Genomic DNA, 17223 nt, shown 5'->3' on the forward strand with positions numbered 1-17223 from the left:
GAGTGAACTAAGATTTATTGGAAATCACTAACTGGCTGATAAAACAAAGAAAGGAAGTTTTGTCACCCTAAGTATTAACTTGTGATATCTTCAGATGGAAGAGAATTTCTCATGTTTAAAGCACTTAAAAGGTTGTAGGCAACAGATGAAAACTGGAATTCTGGGGTCAAAAAGTTACTACAGAGCATTATTGAGTAAACTCCTTCATTGGTCAAATGTTTTCAACTTATCTATCAGAAGGATCTATTTGAGAAAAAAGAAAAAATACTGTGTGACTGATTTGTGAGCTGAACAAGCTGTTGCGTTGGGCTTTTTTTCACAGAAAACCATTTTTACATGAAAGACATCTATGGTTATTCAGACTACAGTATTTAGAAGACATCTTGTCAAACATAAAGTAAATCTGTCACTGCAGAAAAAAACTATTTGTCGCCAATGACAAATTGGAGTTTTCAAGCAAAAACGAGAATTTTGGAAAACTTTCATCAACCATTGTGATATTAATGGAGGTGGGGAGATTTTTTTTGGTATTGTTTAATGAAATGTATCAATATTTGGAAGATCTGCATAACTCAATGAATGAACATTTTCCAAATGACCAATGCATGATGTTACAAAATCATACAAGGGTTAAATATCCACTCATAGTACAGGACAGACCAATGAGTTTCAATATAACAATGTACAAAAGTTCATTGACAACGTTTCTGAGTTCACATTGCAAAAAGCATGTAGGAAACTACGACTTGCCAAGTTTTGGTGTAATATCAAAGAAGAATATCCACAAAGATTTTAAACCAAAATACTCCTCTCTTTTCTAATTTCATATCATGTCAGATTTTCTTTATATGAGTACTTCAGCTAAAACTACATATTATAACAGGCTAAAGGCAGAAGGAGATATGAGAATCCACCTGTTTCATATTAAGACAGAGTCTCTTTTCTAATTTCATATCATGTCAGATTTTCTTTATATGAGTACTTCAGCTAAAACTACGTATTATAACAGGCTAAAGGCAGAAGGAGATATGAGAATCCACCTGTTTCATATTAAGACAGACATTAAAGAGATTTGGAAAAATGTATAACAATGCCACTCTTCCCAGTAAATCATTTATTGTTTTCAAAAGTGTACTTATTTTTAATAAAAATTTTATCTATGTTTAAATATAATGAATTTTTATTGTTTTAAATGGGTAAATTAGTACATATTTTAAACACTTCTCAGTTTTAAATACTAGCAGAATAAATATAGATAAGTACAACCCACACGAATAAAAAACATTTGGGATCCTCAACAACATTTAAGAATGTAAAGGGGTTCTGAGACCAAAACTTTTGAGGACCACAGCCCTAATCCATGAGGGCTAGGAAAAGAGAGAGGAAATAAGTGTCTGATATAAAGATTTAAGAATCAAAGAAATACCTGATAAACATCTATTGCTACATTATAACACTAAAGATTATAATTTAGTAAGTAAACAAACTACTACAAGAATTCAGATGAATAATGCTTGGTGGAGCAGGTGGTAGTTGAATAAGTGAATGAATTACTAAACTAGGGTAGTTGCAGTGGAAACACTCATAGATGTAAAAATATCTTGGAGGTAATATCCACATGCTTTGGAAAATGATTTGCTCTTGGGGATAAGAGGAGACATGAAATACAATTTCGAGAACATGACTCCAAGGTGACAAGAGAAAAATTACTATTAAGGAAAAAAGTATTAATATAATTTTAACTAGAAAAGATGGTAAGAAGAGCATGCTTAGAAGGAAAGAAGATGACTTAAATTTAAGATGTATTACATCTCAGGTATTTGTGAGACATCCAAATAAGGATTTCTAGAATCAACTGAAAATGGAAAACTGGAGATTAGAGAGATATAGACTTTCTTTTCATCTGTGTAAGAAGAATGTAGATGAGATTGTTGAAGAAGAGATGACGCAAACAGAAAAAGCGGAATTCCCTTCTATGTAGATAAAGTTTTGCATATTTCCAAAAAGCTCACTTTTCATATTTGACATTTCCTGTTTTTATTACTATAAATATGTTTATATATATTAAGAAACGTGATTTTATAAGACCCATAATTCAGGAGAAAACAAATTAATAGTTCAAAATTAGCACACTGCAAGGTTATTTAGTAACCTCCCTTAATATGCTTAAAATAATAATGTTTCTAAAATTAAATTCACAAGATACTTTTCAAAAACATGTCTATAGGTGATATGCTGGTACTATTAAACAGCTGTGTTATAATCGAGTTTTATTTGTTAGTATGGATGGTACCTCTCTGTCTAGCTGAGATGATGATGTGGTGATCACACCTGTAGTTGGATGCATAAAAAACAGGGTGGGAGTTGCTGGCAGCTGCCCAAGGATAGAGTACTTCAGGCGCGTGTGCAGCGTGTCAGGCTCATCCTTGTCAGTTGCGCATACCTGTCCCACAGTAGAACCTACAAATGGAAAAATCCTCTTTAATTTCCAAAACTTTCATATTTTCAACTTCCCCTTTATTTCTACCTATCTCCTAAATGTTCTGAACCACTTAAGTAAATATCAGAGACATGGCTTTTGTAAGTTTGCAGACTTCTACATAAAGTATCATCATTTCCTTTAAAATATCCCAGGGTTCTAACATTTTAGAATTTGGTGACCAGCCCTATATTTACTGTATTTAATATATGATTTTAGAAATGTCAATTCTATGCCTCCATAACCTTTGTACTTTTAGACTAAAGAATTATAATTATTCTTTAGCCTTTTTTCTGTTTGTAAGCTTGTACTCACATTGACATACCAGTCAGTTTTCTCGGAAAATTCTTGGTTCGGTTAGACCTTTCTATCAGAAGTCTCAGAAACTGCTTTCTGACTTCCAGCTAAACTTGACCATTTTTACAGGATTGAGAAAACATTTGTATTATTCTTAATGACCTTTATGATCATGCCCAGAATACTGTTAACCATTTAGTCACTAAAGAATATCAGTAGAAATCTTCAGGACTAAGTCTCACATTGCTCAAAGACTTACCCTTTTTGGACTATGTTCTCTCTCTTTTTTTTTTTTTCCTTTTTGTCTTTTTTTTTACTGACCGGTAACGGGATCGCAACCCTCGGTGTCGCGCCCGCACCACGCTCAGCCAGTGAGCGGGAACCAGTCTCCACATGGGATCCGAACCCTCGGCGGGAGCGCTACCGCACTCCCAAGCGGCGCACTCTCCACTGCGCCACCGGGTCGGCCCTGGACTATGTTCTCTTAAAAGTATTTATTTTAGCTCACAAAGGAAGGCATAACAACATTCATTAACTCCTACCTTTCAGGCACTGCACTTGGCATTCCCATGTGTATTATGCTTCATTTAATCTTCATAACAATCTGGCATATTGATAACCCATTTTACAGATGAGGAAACTAAGGCTTGTCAAGATTAGGAAACCTGCCCAGGGTCATACAGCTAGTGAAAAGCAGAGTAACATTCTACCCAGAGACCCATGTTTTTGCCACTAGGATATGCTGCTTCCCAATGGCCACAGTGAAAATTTATGAGCTGAAGCACATTTCAGTTGCCATATGTCATTAAAGTAGGTACTCACCAATTTTGCAATTTTCAAATATTGTAAAAATGTAAGTTGTTTCTGTAAAAATTGGGTAGTTGTCATTTTCATCCTCTATTTTGATTATTAGGGGCAGTGGAAGTTCTGGAGTATACCCATCCGGGGTTGTTGCAAAGGCAATTAGCTGTTAAGATAGTAAAACAAGGAGAAAAGCAAAAATAATTTTTTAAAATAAGACATGTTCAAACTTGCTTTGGTTTTAATTTGGAGAATGTTCAGCATTGCAATATGAGTCTCACCATTTGTTATTGTTTATGGGTATGGACATTACTTTAATGCCAAAAGAAGTGGCTAATTTCAAGATATAGTACAGCATTTTATGTTTAAATTTATCTAATATGATAACATAGATGGTTTTAGTTTCCTTGCCATTGCTATATGGTTGTTCATGGGTGTAATGGTTTTTATTATTATTTTCCCAAAACAGTCTTGAGGACTTTTATATTTTGTTTGAAAGTTTCAGGTGCATGGATTTCAAATACAATTTACTAGATCTTTCTTAACTTTAGATACTTTAAGATTGCAAATTCTCCAGGTGCAGTTAACTGGAATATTCTTATTTTCCACTAATTAGGATTTCAGGCATATCGGTGGTTATATTCAGATAAATCTTTTTTTAGAAGAATCTTTTCATTTAAAAAGAGGGAGTCAGAAACAGAACAAATGAATGGCTATAAATTGTGTGTGGAATATAATTTATTTCTTTTGATTTTAGAATATGAATTTCAACTGCAATTTTTCTCATAACAGCTATCACAGACAGAGCACAACATCACAGTTATTTATTAGGTCATGTTGTGGTGATTCTAAACCTGAATACTTAACTCAAAGCTTGCATGTCTATTTGGTTAATTTGGACTTCTGATGAATAATCAGTTCATCCGAAATACATATAAAATAATTAAAATTGAGTTAAGCAAATTGACTAGGTCCTGTTGGGAAATCAAATCAGCATTAGGTTAAATTCTTACATATTAACTCATATTCCACCATGGGAAGTTAACCAGATGATTAAAAGACTATATAAGCTTAGTTAAGCACTGTCCACACTCCTTATCTACTCACCATAAGTTAACTTTCCCCCATTGCAAAGGTACCGAGGATTATTTAACTTCTGAAACTCATTTACTTCCTATGGTATCTCTATACCATACAGAGGTTCACAGATCTTTTCAGCCAACTGAATAACTGCTTTTCAAAGTGGTACTCGTGAAACAGATAGTAAAACCATAATACCAGGAACAATCCAAGAGAATCTAATTTTATTTATTCTACATATTTTTGTTTGTTTCATGTCAATTCTGTATTATCAGATTTAGCCAGAGCATACTCAGAAAACACCAAAGAATAAAGGAATTGAGGACGAGAGAAGAAATAACCAAGTTTAATAACAGCTCATACAATACATAAACTTTAGACTTTACCTCAAAAGATTCATACTGCTCACGATCTACAGGACGAGTACAATACAGGTTTCCAGTATCTCTCTCCACATAAAACAAATTTAGAGGTTCTTTGTCAACTCCAGGCCCTCTTATAGAATAGTATATGGTATAGTTTTGTGCTGTGTCAGATTGAACCTAGAAAGTAGATATTATATATTTCAGCAGAACTTTCACCTGTATGCATGTACGCAATCAGGTCCCCATTTTTATTACAGTAAACAATTGCCCTCTTTAATTTATTATTATCTATAAATAAAAAAGAGCAATAGAATATGGAGGCATAATAATAGAGACATTTCAAGAGCAAGGCATGACTAAACTAATTTAGTATTGTCTTAGTTTCCAGAATAACTACAGAATACTTTAAAGGCTAAATGGTACCTATATGGACCAAACATTTAAGACTTTTCCTGTCTAAGAAAACAAAGTGTTCTGAATATGAAAAATTATTCTATTGTCAATTTTTTTTAAAAGTGAGTTTTTATTGTATGTTACATAATACCTTCCTTAATGAGTCATTATTCATCAGTTCCTTCCTTATTATAAAAACTGAGAGAAAACAATATGAGTGAGAACAGAAATTGAATAACAGCCTGGCATGTGTGATATTCTGCTCCTTAATTCAAACAGCAAATTTCTTCCAAGCAGTGTTCATCCTCTCTAAGTTCTCAACTATCTTTATTATCAGAATGACTAACACAATTATTTTCTAATAATTTGTCTCAACTTTTATATGCACTTTTCTCAGCTTCATCAACTTTGTTGGTGGGGTATAAAGGAGAGTTCCCTCTCACCACTTCAGGAAACCCGAGTCATAGTGATTCATAGTGGCCAAGAAGGCAAAAAGAGTTGCTGGGGTTTCCACTAAAAGTTAAAAAAGAGGGCAAATTGTGGATCCAGTGTGATTTAAAATGTGGATCTGAGAATAAGCAATAGAATAAAAGGCATACGTGTCTTTCGTTCACAGCATTTGGCCTTTCATGAGCAATTTTTATCTTTATTATGGAAGATATTTGGGGGTTTTCTAGGCTATGCTTAGGCTCTATAATACCCTTGCTGATATGAAAATTCATCAAGAAACCATGTGTTTGAGAATGCTAGATGGATTTTACTGTTTTATAACTGGGCTTTGCATGACTAAAGCTGGGAAAAAAGCATATGCAGGCACAAAGAGATACATTTATATCCCTACATTGAAACATATGATAGACATACTCATTCACGCATATATTCATACACAACTATTTTTAAATAACTGCATACTCAGTGTCAAAATTTTAAAAAGATGGAAACCATAGACTCAACAGCAAAAGAAAAGCAAACTGTACCTGTTGAAGGAAAAGGGGGAAAGGACCCAAGGAATTCTCTAGCATTGAACAAGGAATAGGAGCCCATCTTCTCTTGGCACGTCTTAGAACTTTTTCTTTAGAATGTCTTTTCTTTAGTACCTCAATTTAGAAAACAGAAAAACAAATAAAGTCAATGACTACTTTTTTCTCAAACATTAGAACTCTGATACATCTTTATCCTCTCATGAGGATTAGCTGGGGAGGTGTAAGACCGTGGTAGCTTGAAAACCAAACTAAACATCAACACTGCAAAAAGATGTAATGAAGAAATAACTGCACCAATCCTCTTGAAAAAAAAAAAAAACTTGGTGGAAATATGGAAGAGAGACAGTATCTGAAGCCTAAAAGCAAAACTAAATAAAAGAAAAAAAATTACTGTTGCCACATTGACATGCAAAAACATGAGGCGAGAAATGCAAAGAAAATATGTGGGTATGGGTCCTTCTAAATGTAGCACAAGCATCTTCCACTCACCAACAACTAGACAGAGCCAGGGAATCAGCAGAGAGATCTGTGTCAGAAGGAGAAAAACATAGTGACAACTCTCAAACTACCACGGTGAGGAACAGCAGTGGTTGAGCAGAAGCCATTCTGACCTCGGGTGTCACAATACAATAAGCAAGCATGTGGTACAAACCTCCTCCTAAAACAGTCATCTGTTTTCTAAGACTACAAATTATGCTAAGACACATGAGAAAAAAAGTTTTTCTTTAGCCAGAGACAGTTTCAAAACTTGTTTTTGAAAACCCATTCCTTAGTAAAGATCAAAAATGCTCCTTTGTGTCCAATCTCAAGTTCTCGTGCTGTCACTTACTGCAATTTCTCCTTTTATGTCCCAAATAAAAAGGAATGGCAACCTGTAATAACCTATGTCGCACAACCTTTTTCCATTTAAACACTGGTAAGATGTCTCATGGTTTTCATCCTTTTTCAGGCCAGACTACACCTATCCTTTCTGATTCCATATCTTCCCTGGTAATGTTAGTTACACCTGAAGAAAAGACATCATTATACTTCATTTACATAGTCTTCTATACCTTTGTTTGATGTTCTAAAAGTACAGATATCTTCTTCTCTTCTTGGTTCTCAGTGTTAGAAAGTAGTATGGTAAAATGTCTCTTCTCCGAGGACAGAAGGATAGTATTTGTTGTATAGACTGAACCATCTTCTAAAATTTGGAAATCAGGATCACTTAAACGAATTCGATTTGCAGACTTAAAGCACTCCTTCAGGTTAACTGTAGAAAACATAGGCAGCTATCATTTGTAAGGTAAAACATAAATATATATGTAACATATAGTTTTAACAGTAATCTGTGAATGTGCTGGGGGGAGAGCCAAAAACTTGATTAAACTGACACTTTTAAATGTAGCATTATTAAAAGGACATATGAAACTATATGGTTAAGTTGTGGTTAAACATACACATTACTTCTAACACCTACTTTATATCCTTTTAAAGAAGAAATATTTGTCCTGAAATGAAGGCATGTGAACTCCAGTATTTGAATATTTAAATAACACTGGAAAAATGTTTTCTTTAACTGAAATTAGCTATAGAGCAACACATAAAAACACTTGAAGTAAGTTAAACAGAACATAGCAGATTAAAATAAGCAGTTATTAAGTTAAAATATTACTGAACTCTTTACATCTATTGTTAAATAGTCATAGTTTGTGTTCTCATTGGTTTGACCTTTTCTCATATAGTTGAGCTATGTGAAAAAAAAATGTGTTGATAAGAAACAATATGTGGAAGTAAATGCAGTAAAGGGACAAAAGGTTTTAGGATGAAAAAGTCCAAAAATGGTATCTTTAAAATCAGGAAATAGCTTCAATACCATTTCTCAATTTCTTAGGAGTATGTTAAACACATACCATACCCTTTATGTAATGTAAGTTAGTATTTATTACATATTTTAGCAGTTTCTTACCTCTACCAACAAATTTCCCAGCATCTAGTTTGGAGGAAACAGGTAGAGTCACTTCTTTGCAGGCATCACTTGCAAATGTTAAGTTCTAAAAAATCGACAAAAATATCAAATCAATATTATGCATTAAAAAGATCATTTTAATGTGCATATAGTTTATATAAATTATATATTTATATATCTATATTTAAATAAGCATATAAATATATTTAATATTTATATAGAATGTCAATTCTGTACATTGATTTAATATACCCATTAAAAATATATGTACGATTAATTGATAAGATATTAAGTATATATACATTTACATTTATAATTATATGAAACTTATATAATTATAAATCAATTTATATGATTAGTAAAATAAAATAAAACATATTGGAGTAAGAAATCTGGAAAAAATCATATCAGAGGGAAGAATAAAGCAATAAATTAAGAGTCATAGCTTCCTCCTTCACAAAGCATGTAAACTCAAAAAATTATGTACCTTCCTGGGCTTTGTTTTTTACCCACTAAAATATATAATAATAAATTTACTGGCTGACAGTGGATACAGTGAGGACCCAACAAAAGTGTATATGAGAGAGTGCTGAAAATTCTTACAAAGGCAACATAGATATGTAAATAGAAAAGAGAAACAAACACACATTTACTGAGGCAGCAAATTATGTCAATAAATTTTTAATTGCCTATGGGCTATGGTACTAAATCAATCATATTCTAAACAAAAACTCAATGCTTTTAGAGAGATTCATTAACCTATTGCCACAAACAAGCATATAACTTTGAAATAACTTATGGAGGTGCATCTTCTCATAAATGAAAGTGAAGCTCATTTTAAAAAATAGTTTACTTAAAATTTTCTAAATGATTTGGTGATATATGGCAAACCAATTCCAATAAAACATATATTTGAACACAGTGAAATGTACTCTGTTCTCTCTGAAACTTAACAATGGATGATTCTGAAAGATTCACATTCTTTTTTCTAGTTTTGCATATGCCGTTGACCCAAATCAAAACAGCAAACTGTCATTTACATTATTTACAAAGTCTATAAACATAAATTAAAATCATCAAAACTTGGATGAAAAATTTTATTTCCAATGTATATTAAAGAACCTTTAATTATCCAACTTAAATATGAAGGATCAGGTAAGGCAGAGATTTTGTTTCATTTGGAAATTAGGACGGACACAATGGAGAGACTGTATTTGACTTGGAAATTAAAAGAAGAATTTTCCCTGGCTGCATAGTCAAGAGAGAATAGGAGCAGAATCAGATGATTCTGACAATTCCAGCTCAAGGTGACTGAAAGAATACACCCACTTTTTTATTCAACCAACATTTACTGGTTGCTTACTAGGTGCTAAGAAGATTCAAATGCTACAGCAGTCAAAAAATAAACACACACAAAAAAACCCAGCAAAGTCTTCGGCCTGATGAAGATTACGTTATAATGAGATACAAAAATAAATACACAAATGTCATACAATGCCAAGGCAGAGAGAAATAAATGTTATGAGGAAAATAAAGCAGGGAGAGGTGACAGAGGGGAGACGAGAAGCCTAGATGAAGGGAGGAAGCAAACCAATTCCCTAACTGGGAAAAAGTCTTCCAGGTGGGGCACAAACCAGAATAAAGGCCGTGGAAGGGGACTTCACCCAGTATGTTGGAGTAACAATGAGGAAGTCACACTGAGGGAAGGGTGATAGGAGACGAGAACAAAAGGACAGTCGGGGCATATCATGTAGAGTCTAAAAGGCCATGGTAAGGTGCACAGATTTTATTCTGAGTGCAAAGAGAGGTAACAGCAGGTTTTGAAGTTGCGGAGTGGCATAATCTGGTTTACAGAGGCATTTTTCTAGCTGTGTGAACAGGAGCAAGAGTGGAAGCCATGAAACCTATTGGGAGGCTACAGCAGGAGGCTAAAAGAGGGATGGTGGTGACTTGGACTAAGATCATAATGGAGGAGAGGGTGACAAATAACCGTATTAAGACAATTCTTTGGATGACAGTATCTTGGACATCCATTCATTCATGCATTCAACAAATACTTATTGAATGTTTGCTATGTACTGGACACAGAGGAGTAAACATGATCCTCACAAAACATTCAATCCAAGGGTAAGACAGATTGTTAACTTCAATAAAATTGTATAAATGCAGTGATAGGGAAGTACAGGGTGCTATGGGAGAGCAGGGGAGCGAGCCTAGTCTTAGAGCCAGGTGAGGTCAACTGAAGAGTGGCTATAAGTCAAGGAGGCAGAGCTTAAATGTTCCAAACAAGGGAATGGCATATGCAAAAGCCCAGAGACAACACAGACCTGAAAAAAGAAACCTGGAATGGAAGGGGGACAGAAGTTTTAAGTGGGTTCAGAGAAGTGGGTACGGGACAGATTCTGAAAAGCATTAATAAAGTATATGGATCTTTTTTCCTAAAGATAAGAAACCAAAGATTTTTTTTAAGCAAATAAATTACAGAACCAGCTTTATATTTGACCAATGTGGATAATGCAGAAGGGGAAAACAACTTTCATTTCCAACAATGGCAGGCTACATAATTCAGAAAACCCTATGCCAAAACTAACTAAAAACGATGGGTAACATATTTTTTAAACCTCATAAAGCATCAAAGAGCTGACAAAATAGCAAGAAATTGCTAGGAAAAGCTGTAGATAAAGAACACAGAGTGGTAAAAGCAACCCAAAAACCACTTCTGACCCGCAAAGAGTTGACTCTGGTTTGTTGGCCCAGTGGAGGAGAATAAAATTAAAGCCCACCTAAGAAGACTCTGTCCACATTAATCTGGGACCCTGCTGTGGTTCGAATGTCCCCTCAATCTTTTGTTGGCATTTAACCCTAATATGGTGGTGGAAGTTAGGGTCTTTAAGAGGTGATTGGATATCAAAAACTGTGCCCTCGTGAATGGACTGATTGATTCATTCATGGAGTAATGCATTGATGCATTAATGGGTTGTCATGGGCATGGCTCTGATGGCTTTATAAGGAAAGCAAGTGAGAAGTTTAGCTCTCTTGCTCTTGCTATTTCTCTCCATGTGATACCCTGCATTGGTATGGGATCCTGTAAGAGTTCCCACCCAGAAGAAGGCCCTCACCAGATGCGACCCCCGCTCCATGGATTCCCAGCCTCCAAAACTATAAGAAATAAATTTTGTTTCCTCATAAGTTACCCAGTTCAGGTATTCCATTTTAAATAACAGAAAACAGACTAATTCAGACCCCAAATGCTAAATCCTCATTATACGGTTTAGCCAGAAGTAAACTGGCCCTTGCACAGATCTGTGATCCACATTTACATCACTTGCTTGGTCAAGAAACCTCAAGCCATGAATTAATTTAAAGAAGTCCTGGCATGTGATCACCACCATAGATGCTGGAAGGCACTATGCAATATGATTTGTATATATTATAATCACAACATCAGTGGGAAAGCACTAGAAGCAATCCCATTAAACTCAGGAACAAGATAGGCTTTCCAAGGTCACCATATGTAGTTCAGATTACATTGAAGGTATATTAGCAAGAGGAAGATATTGGATGGCATATAAATTGGAAAGGAAGGGGTACAAAATTCTCTATTTGCATCTGTTATGACTGTTTACCTGGAAAACCCAAAGCAAATCAACCAATAAATAACTATAAAACAGTAAAAGAACTCAGTAAGGGAGCAGAAATAACTATTAAAATATAGAAATCATTAGTCCTCACACACATAAACAAAACCAGTTAGATAATAGAAGAGATCATTTTTAAAAGCAATAAAAAGTTAGAATGTCAAGGAGTAAGTTTAACAAAAAACATGCAAAGCCTACTGTTGAAAACCTAAAGAACACTTCTGCAGTACACAAAAGTAGACTTGCACAAAACGAAAAGACGTATCATTATCTTGGATAGGAAAAATCAACAATGTGTATACATCAATCCTCACTAAGTTAAATTACAAATTTTATCATCCCAATAAAATCCCAACAGAATTTTTTCTGGAACTAAGCAAGCTGATTTTAAAGGCCATAAGGAAAAATAAAAAATTAAAAATAGGAAAATTACAGAAAAAAAGAGCAATGAAAGGATATTAGCCCTACCAGATATTAAAAGTCTATAAAGTCTCAGTAGATAAAATAATGTAGTATCATATACGAACAGATATCAGATGCACATGAATTGAAAAGGAAGAGGTAAAACAATTTCTATTTGCATTTGCTATGACTATATGGAGTCCATAAAGGTTGTAACTTTTTATTATACCCACTAACAATTTGGGAGTTTCTATTTATCCATATTCTTGCCTACATACAATGTTGCCAAACTTCTGGATGTTTGCCAAGTATAAAATAACATTCTGATATAGTTTTTAACTCACCTTTTTTTCTTATGAGTCAGGTTGACATATTTTTATATTTGAAGAGCCAATTTATTACTTTATGGTATTTTTCATCCATGTTCATGTTGGAGTTTTTCTTCTTTACTTATAGAAGCTCTTAATATATTAGATGAGCCTTTTAAAATATGATTTGCAAATATCTTTTTCCAGCTTGTCAATTACCTTTTGACTTTGCTTATGGTGTTTTTGTTTGCTTTGGTTTGGTTTTTTGCCATGGAGAAGCTTTGTGTATGTGTTTTTATATAATTGATTTTCTCAATTTAATAAACTGGCTTTTGAAATCTGAGTCATACGTAGGCCTCCTTAACTCCAAATTTACATAGGAATTCATCATGTTTTCTTCTGTTATCTGTATGGTATATTTTACTTTAAATCTTTCATCTGTTTGGAGCTTTTTGTGGTGTTCTACATGAAGTATAAATTCAACTTTATCTTTTGGCAAATTACTGCCTAGCTCAAGTAGTCTCAAAGTCATTCTTATTTAATAATATCTTACACTAATATGTATCCTCAGTGATGTGATATGCCATCTATCATAAAATAGCTTTCTGTCTAGTCACACACAACCTTTATGAAGGGAAGAACAGTAACTACCAAAATTATACAGTTGTTTACACTTCATTTGCCAATCTCATTTCTGGCATTCTATTCTATTGATACACTTGCCCATATTTATGAAATGACATATCCGATTTTATTTACTGTGACATTACTTGCAATAGCAAAAAATAATAGCAGATCCATGAGATATCTTTGAATGTAGATTTAATGAATTTCATGATGAGTTAGGGAGGTGAGCAGTGAGGAAGGAAAAACAAACACCTTCCAGGCTTCCTACTTGAGGAAGGAGGCATATGGTAGCACCATATATTGGAAGATAGGACACTGAAAGAAAAGCAGCACTGTTTGGGAAGATAAAACATGCTGTGTCACACATCATCATAGGGAAAGAAATATAAAGGCCTATTGTTCGGTGACAACATCTGAACTAGCAATATTAATTTAGGATATGTTCGCATCTGTGTGATATTTTAAGCCATAAAAGTGGATGAAATGGCCTATGAAAAGGTATAAATTCCATGCGGCGGGATCTAGAATAGCACCCCAGGGAACACCAGAATTTAAAAGTGGAAGAAGGGGCCGAGCCCGTGGCGCGAGAGTGCAGCGCTGTTCGGATCCTATATAGGGATGACCGGTGCGCTCACAGCGCGGTGCAGCCGGTCTCAAAAAGGACTAAAAAAAAAAAAAAAAAAAAAGTGGAAGAAAAAGTAGTCAAACCCACAGAAGCAGAAAATAGAATGGTGGTTGCCAGGGGCTGGGGAATTGGGGAAATGGGGAGCTGCTGTTTAAAGGTATAAAGTTTCAGTTATGCAAGATGAAAAAGTTGTAGAGATCTGCTGCACAACACTGTGCTGATAGTTACCAATACTGTAGTGCGCACTTAAAAAATGTGTTAAGAAGGTGGATCTCATGTTAAGTCTTTTTTACCACAGTGAAAAAAAAAAAAAAAGAATGGAGAAAAAGAAACTGGGTGGACAGTCAGCTTCTGAGTGGTCAAAAAGGTCCACAACAAAAACAAAAAAAAAGAGGAGTGATTTCCAAGATAAAGGCGTAGTCTGCAAGGTCAAATTGTACACGGAATGAAGTCCTTTGGATTTAGCACGGGAGATCTCTGGTGACCTTGAGAGGAAGCTTCATTAGGTGTTTAGGCAGAAGTCAGAGTTCACATGGGTTAGCCTTGTGTGAGGTGAGGCAATATTAGTCAGTGGGGAGAAGCTGATTTGTGGAAGGATTACTTGGGTGTATGGGAAGGAGGTAATGTAAAGGGTGCCGCCCTCCCCCAAGTCATTATTATTTAACAATATCTTACACTTAAATAGTTTTTACACATTTCTCACACTTGAGACTCACACCACAACCTCAAACATCACCTGCAACAACCACCACAGATGGGCACCAGAGCTCAGAGCAACCTGAGGGACACCCACTAAGCCTTCCAGCTAGAAAGCAGCAAGCAGCAGCAGCAGAGCAGCCAGAGCCAGCACCCTCCTCTCTAGCCCACTCCTGGCCTGTCAAACGCTGAAGCTAAGCAAGACTGAGGAATTGGGGATTCAGTTTACGCACTTAAAACACCCTGCTTTCTTGTAAAAAGAACCTGAGATGACACGCAGGAAGTTCTGTGGATAGGAATACGCAGAGCAATGCTATTCACTGCTGGTGCCTCAGCATGCCCTTTCCTTCAAATAACACCAGTGGCTTAAAAGCTTTCCTTCAAAGAATAATGGCCATTGATTTATGAGGAATCTAACCAAAATTCATCTCTCTGTCATCAACAACGTATTTTGAGACCTTAGTTATTCCATTCTTAGTTTTCTCAACAGTAAAACGTTAACTGCTGTGTACTTGGCCTTTTCTATGTTATTAACATGCCCTGGTAATTTGGTAAAGAGTTTGAAGTTCATTCAGCTCCTTGAGAAAGACATTCTAACAACAGGAACGACTACAATTTCATTACTTAATAATTTAGGAATCCACTGTAAACAAAAACAGACGAGAAGGGAAAAGTATTCGATTATGCCACCAGTCCCAGAACGAATCGTCCCTTGGTCGTTCGCTGGGTTCCAACCCTTGCGGGGTTAATTTGCGCCTAAAGCCGAAGACTCGACGTGAAAGGATACTATTGAATTGAGCATTCTTTTACACCTGGTCGAATTAACTTTTCTCCTTTTCCCGGGGACCCAGGAAAACTCTAGTCTGGGGCGCCTTTGATCCCAAACTCCCCCAGAGGTGGCTCCCCGCCTTTTCTGCCTGGGAGGAGGCTGTCGCGGCCCAAATAAGGCCAACCCCTGTGGCTCCCGGCTCTGGGAAGGGGTAGGGTCATTCCTGTTGCGTTCTTTAAAGTGGGAAAGAATCTGGGGCAGGGGGCAGGGAAGGGGAGCAGAAAAATCAAGACGCCTCTGGGGACAAGAGATCAGGACGATCATTCCCCCAAAGATTTAGGTGACGGAAGCTACACACGCTAACAAACAATGGAAACTATACAAACGGCCACCAAGGGCCCGCCCATCTGTGGTCTTTAGGAGCCGAGGGTTGGGATTCCCCTCCCCGCCACCCCGGATCTTCACACACACACACACCAAGATCAATCCCCCGGAAGGCGAGTCGCCCCCTCTTTCACCCAAAGGAACTCGCTTTGGGTCCCGTCCGCCCAGCGGCTCCCCTTGCGTGGCCTGCACCTGGCACCCGGCAGAGGTGGGTGCGCATTCCCCGGGAACGCGGAGAGGCGCGGAGGCGCAGCCCTGGCGCACGCGCTTCCCGGGCGTACCCAGAGGCCACGGTTTTGGATAGGCGTTTGCCGCTCTTGCCTCCGTCTCCAGCGCCGATTACATCTACCCGGGACACCCTTCCCTCCCCTTCGGGATGGCGGCGCCCAGGTCGAGATCCTCTTCCTGTCTGCCCTCCCCTCCCCCAACTCCATTCTTCACCACCCGGAGGCCGCTTGGTCCCAGCCTTGCCGCCACCCCCATGCAGCCCTGCTCCCCAGGCGATCGGCGCCCGGTCCCCGGAGCCGGTGGCCCCCGCTGCACTCACCGTGAGGGCCAGCAGGAGCAGCCCGCAGAGGGCTCCGCTCCGGGAGCGTGCGGGTCCAGCTGCCGCCATGGAGAGGACTCCGGGACAGGTCGCCGACCGAGGCACCTGGAGGCCGAGGTGGGAGGGCTCGGCGGGCGAAGGTCAGCTGCGCAGGAGGAGAGCGAGGCGGAGTAGGTGGAGCGCGCGGAGAGGCGCTTTTCTTCCCGGTTTCTCTGCAGCGTCTACCTCTCCCACGAGGGGCTTTTCCTCTGGCCGAGGGTGCGGCTCCAGGCGCGTCCGAAAGACACCGGTCGGCCCCTCCTTGCTATTTGCTTAAGTCTTCATTTCTTTAGGAACGCGACAAATGGGAACTCCCTCACACCGCCACCTTTTTACCTGCGCTAGGTGTTTCTCACCAGCGGACGCCACCTATATGGCCTGTCTCCCCCCCGCCCCGGTGTCCGCCTGGCGGGATTAGGAGCTGGCCCTGCCCAGCAGAAGCCCTGACTGTACAAAGACTCACCCCCGAGCGCGCTCCCCGGCCCGGCCCCGCCCTACCACTGCCCTCTCCGCCTGCAGTGGTCGCTGCCCTGGTGTGGATTACTGACCCACGAGGACCGCCTACAGCTGTGGAGGTTGCATTTTGTGTCACAGCTGCCTAAAGCCCACCTACGAGAGGGTTGACTCCAGGAAGACTATTCTACACATTCTTTGCTGGAGTGAATTTCTTACAGATATCCACATGCACTTCAGACAGGATTTTCATCTGTGGCACACCATTCTTTGGGGTCTTGTTTTCTTTAGAAATTTCATGATCAGTGTGGCAATGAACCAAGATTGCCACAATTTAGGGACAAAATAAATAAATACACATATAGATAAGTAAATAAATAAAGTTAGGA

At 37.6% G+C, this 17223-nt stretch overlaps 1 protein-coding gene across 2 annotated transcripts in view; it reads right to left on the reverse strand.

Annotated features, from left to right (window-relative positions):
- The window catches only part of DSC2 (desmocollin 2), a 34643-nt gene extending 17942 nt beyond the window's left edge, over positions 1–16701 (reverse strand). For both annotated transcript variants that reach the window (XM_008581388.1, XM_008581389.1), the window contains exons 1-7: positions 16343–16701; positions 8347–8431; positions 7451–7650; positions 6393–6512; positions 5044–5199; positions 3599–3743; positions 2294–2460 (exon numbers count right to left, since the gene is read on the reverse strand). In XM_008581388.1, coding sequence (XP_008579610.1) covers positions 2294–2460; positions 3599–3743; positions 5044–5199; positions 6393–6512; positions 7451–7650; positions 8347–8431; positions 16343–16411 — 942 coding nt within the window. In that variant the 5' untranslated portion in view covers positions 16412–16701. The remainder of the gene's footprint in view (positions 1–2293; positions 2461–3598; positions 3744–5043; positions 5200–6392; positions 6513–7450; positions 7651–8346; positions 8432–16342) is intronic.
- Positions 16702–17223: the final 522 nt, after the last annotated feature.

This window comes from Galeopterus variegatus, unplaced genomic scaffold (genome assembly GCF_000696425.1).
Source record: "Galeopterus variegatus unplaced genomic scaffold, G_variegatus-3.0.2 Scaffold2343, whole genome shotgun sequence".
In the NCBI taxonomy this organism is placed as follows: domain Eukaryota; kingdom Metazoa; phylum Chordata; class Mammalia; order Dermoptera; family Cynocephalidae; genus Galeopterus; species Galeopterus variegatus.